Genomic DNA, 4,487 nt, shown 5'->3' with positions numbered 1-4,487 from the left:
TTGCTCTGGACTGTTTTTTCATGTTGCCAATATTTTTCTGCTGATTCTTCCTCATGAGTGTTTTCTTTTATCTGTTTCCTTGCCCTAATTTTCCTTTCACTTCCTCTTGCGCTATAAGTTACCATGCCTCTGAATTAGGGTTTTGATGAGTCCTTTTGGTACAGGACCAGAAGGATGAGAAGACTGAAGAGCAAGAAGGGAAAAAAGAAAGAAAAGAAAAAAGAGAAAGGAGAAGGGGTAGAGTAAAAGGGAATATTGACAAAGAGAAGAGAGGCACAGAAAGAGTGAGCCAGGAGCAGTATAGGTGTACAGTAGGGTACTTTGATCCAACCTTAAAAACCCCCTACCTCTAGGGGTACTGGGTTGGGTGGTTCCCTTGAGATCAGCAGCTCTTTGTTAGCCTGTTTGGACATAGTACCCCACCTCCACCAAGTAGAGAGGAAAGACAAAAATGCTATATATTAAACCAAAAAAAGTAAAAAGAAAACTTTATGGGATAAAATTGGGGAATGACCAAATAATATGAGTAGAAACACTAGCAAAAGTGAAGTTCTAATTGTTAAAGAAGGTAACAATGGAAAATTATATTTAAACTAGAAAAATGAAGAAAGAAAAGAAAAAAACGGGAAAAATCTAGGAGGAAAAAGGTTGAAATTAAAACAAAACACAAAGCAGTATGTATATCTTACTGAATATTTTCTGGGCAACAGGTGATCTTCTGGGGTATGAGATGTTAATCCCAATGCTGACACAGCTATATGGGATGAAGACTGGAGGCCTCTGTTGATTTCTCAAACCCCGCAGGTTGGAGAGCATAAATCGTTCCTCAGCCAGCTTAAAAGGCACTTTAAACTGCTAACCTTGGCTAAGCAGAAGCTTTCCCAGGAAAGCACTTGTCACTAGGATCACTCCTGAAGTGGCTATCCACTTACCCAGTGTGCCAAAACCTGTCTCACTCTATGCCCCTGAGGGCCAAGGCTGCAAGGTGTCTCAGTCTCCGCCTTTAGGCTGCTCAGTCACTAGATTACTTGCACCCGCCCGCCCGCCAGATCCTTGCTCTGTGACCCTGAGGGTGGAGCTTGCTGGGGCAGTTCTCCCACAGTGGCCCATAGCCAAACACTATTAGCTCCATCTGCCTTAGCAGCTCAGTCCAGGGCCCAAGACAATGCTTAAAGTCCTCTGCACTCTCACCCAAGTTCTCCCAAGGTAGTTCAACTGAGTGCCAAGTCCAAAAAAATACAAAACAGCTCAGGCAGCATCTGTGGCTCAGTGGGCAGGGCACCAGCTCCATATACCAAGGGTGGCGGGTTCAAACCTGGCCCCGGCCAAACTGCAACCAAAAAAATAGCCGGTGTTGTGGCAGGCACCTGTAGTCCCAGCTACTTGGGAGGCTGAGACAAGGGAATTGCCTAAGCCCAGGAGTTGGAGCTTGCTATGAGCTGTGTGACACCACAGCACTCTACCAAGGGCGATAAAGTGAGACTCTGTCTTGAAAAAAAAAAAATAGAAAACAGCTCCCAGGTAAGGCCTTTCCAGTTTGCAATCTCACTGCTGCTGTATTCACAGCTGCTGGCAGGATTAGACGGAACGAACACACGCAACCACTTGCCAGTTCTCCACTGCTTTTGTCCTCCTCATGAGGTCCAGAAGTCTCTCACTGACTCCCTCTGTCCCCAAAGGGATGTTTCTGGGCAGATCCCACCAGTCAGAGATGCCTGGAGTCTTCTCTCCCCAGCCTCACTGGGCCCAGTTTCAAGGAAGCTGTTACTCAGCTGCTATCTTGCTCCTCCCCTCTATAAAATACCTCTTAATTTGGGTTTGTCTGATGTTTGGCAGGGAAACCAAGGAAGTGATACTGTCCATTTATTGATATGTCCCTTTGGTGGTAATGTTAATTTTATCACTTGATTAAGATGATGAGTGTCCACAGCTTCAGTGTAGAGTTAATAAACATTTCATATTTACTAGTAAGTAATCACTAAGTACTTTGTAGGGAGATACTCTAGAACTATGTAAATATTCCATTCCTCATCAAATTTTCACTGACCACCTTTGGCATTTGTTGACAGTTTTTTCTGAATCAGTTATTGTGACAGTTACTAAATGATGGTTTTGTTTTTTTTTTAATTCTGTCACTTCATTGAAGGGTAGAACTCCTTCTGCATACACATTTATTTATTTATATCATGTGAATCCATAGACTTAATTTGCTCAGAGTTACAGTTAATCACTGATATTCTTTATGTTACTTCTCAAACTGTCCCAGATTTGGCCAGTGGAAACTCCTACATACTAGCTCCTGTGCCATTTTGGAATGGTCCCATCATTCTCTTAGCACTTCCTTACATTTGGCAAAAGCGCTATGGTCCAGGCACATCTTGTGCCCCAGCCCTGGAGTCAGCTTCAAGGAGCCCTGGTGCCTTTTAATATAGTCTTACAGTGGTGTTTACAGACTAATATGTGGATGGTAGGTGTGCTGATTTCTACCTAGGTGTCATTGTTTCCAGATTCTCTTGAAGGACTGAGGTAAGAAGCGTCTATAGGTATATGTTGGGTGTGTGTGTGTGTGTGTGTGTGTGTGTGTGTGTGTGTGTTAAAAACATCAGTTCAAACCAGCATCTCTAATTCTAATTCAACAGCACGGATTTATTCTGGCCATCTCCCTTTCTGTATGTTTAACTCCCTTAGTTATTTGTCTACTTATTTGCTTACCTCTTGCCCTTCCTGGATACTCTGACTGAAATCTTAGCCCTGATGAAGAAGAGGAGGATATTATTTTCCTTTAATTAAAGTGAGTTCAGAAAGATACTTGTGGTAGTTAACTCCTGGGAGAGACTGGGCAGAAGGGATGCAGGAGAAGGAAACTAACTTTTTAATGTATATCCTTTAGTACCGTTTGCATTTTTTACACTATGTGCTTTTGTTAATAAAACCTATCTAGGCGGCTTGGCGCCTGTGGCTCAAGTGGCTAAGGCGCCAGCCACATACACCTAAGGTGGTGGGTTCGAATCCAGCCCAGGCCCACCAAAACAACAATGATGGCTGCAACCAAAAAATAGCCAGGCGTTGTGGCGGGCGCCTATGGTCCCAGCTACTTGGGAGGCTGGGGCAGGAGACTCGCTTGAGCCCAGGAGTTGGAGGTTGCTGTGAGCTGTGATGCCACAGCACTCTACCCAGGGGGACAGCTTGAGGCTCTGTCTCTAAAAAATAAATAAATAAATAAATAAGTAAAAAAAAAAATCCAGGAAGATCAATGTTTGAAATACAGGAATTTCAAGATCTTTGTTTTCACAGTGTGCGATTACTTAGCTGCTCCCGCCTACATTGCTTAGGGGAGAGTTTGGAGTCGCCATTCTTTCCTTAAGTGTATTTGGCTCCTTTCTGTCTTTTAGGAAACAACACTTGTTTCTATGGGAAGTGTTATTACTGCAGAGAAACAGAGCCAGCTTGTGCTGATGGAGATATAATGGAGGGATCTGTCACACTTTGGCTTCCAGATGTGTGGCCTTTGCAGAAACACCGACACCCGTGGGGCAGGACTTACCGAGAAGGCAAATTGGCCAGGTAAATGCTCCTGTGAGCCACTAATTCTCCCTGTGCCTGCCTGGCCAGGTGCCATCCCTGTACAGGAGCCAGCAGTTCTGTCCAAGGATGCAAAGAACCATGGGGTCAGGGCAAACCCAGTAGGTGGGAACTCTGTCTTCTCTTTGTTTTTAACAGTGCCAGGTACAGTGTTGGCACTCAATAACCCTAGTGATGCTGCTTGCCTCCAGGTGGGAGTATGATGAGAGCTACTGTGATGCTGTGAAGAAAACGTCCCCTTATGATTCCGGCCCGCGCCTCTTGGACATTATCGACACAGCTGTCTTTGACTACCTGATTGGCAATGCTGACCGCCATCACTATGAGAGCTTTCAAGATGATGAAGGCGCTAGTATGCTCATCCTTCTTGATAATGCCAAAAGGTAGGGCCAGCAAGACTGTTCCTTGTCAGTGAGGGCTTTCTTTGTATAAAAGGAGGACGTTTTCACAGGTATCCTGGACAACATCCAACCCACAGTTGATAGAGTGTGTTCTTTTTTCCAGTGGGGCCTTTGCTGTTAGCATCCATCCTTCTACCCTCAGACATTTCAGAAATGTAAAAAATGGAAAAGTGGTTCTTTCCAAGGGGTTGAGGACTCTGTAAGCCTCTTCACAGACAACTTGAAACCAAGGCCTTTAGTTTGTTACCTCCTACATCATTTATTCTTGGCTATGATGTTTAAAATCTTGAGAAGTACACATTTGATGGAACATGGAATTTATTTACTATTAAATTTATTCTCTTTTGAGATTCATGCAGTTGTTTGTTTTTTGTTTTGGTTCATGCAGTTTTAACAATGAATTTGATAGGATGTTTTGCTATTTCTGTGACAGCCTAGGCCCAAGCTTTCACTATCATGAGAAGAGCGGTTGCTTAGTGATTAAATATAAAGACAAGTTACTTT

General features: G+C 43.7%; 1 protein-coding gene across 3 annotated transcripts in view; it reads left to right on the top strand.

Annotated features, from left to right (window-relative positions):
- The window catches only part of FAM20B (FAM20B, glycosaminoglycan xylosylkinase), a 51,301-nt gene that overhangs the window by 40,764 nt on the left and 6,050 nt on the right, over positions 1-4,487 (top strand). For all 3 annotated transcript variants that reach the window (XM_003785678.2, XM_023510838.1, XM_023510839.1), the window contains 2 exons: positions 3,393-3,564; positions 3,774-3,965. In XM_003785678.2, coding sequence (XP_003785726.1) covers positions 3,393-3,564; positions 3,774-3,965 — 364 coding nt within the window. The remainder of the gene's footprint in view (positions 1-3,392; positions 3,565-3,773; positions 3,966-4,487) is intronic.

This window comes from Otolemur garnettii, unplaced genomic scaffold (assembly GCF_000181295.1).
Source record: "Otolemur garnettii isolate 467f Iridium unplaced genomic scaffold, OtoGar3 scaffold00016, whole genome shotgun sequence".
NCBI classification, from domain to species: Eukaryota; Metazoa; Chordata; class Mammalia; order Primates; family Galagidae; genus Otolemur; species Otolemur garnettii.
The sequence above is the reverse complement of the archived record's forward strand: the minus strand, read 5'-3'. Positions and strand labels throughout refer to the sequence as shown.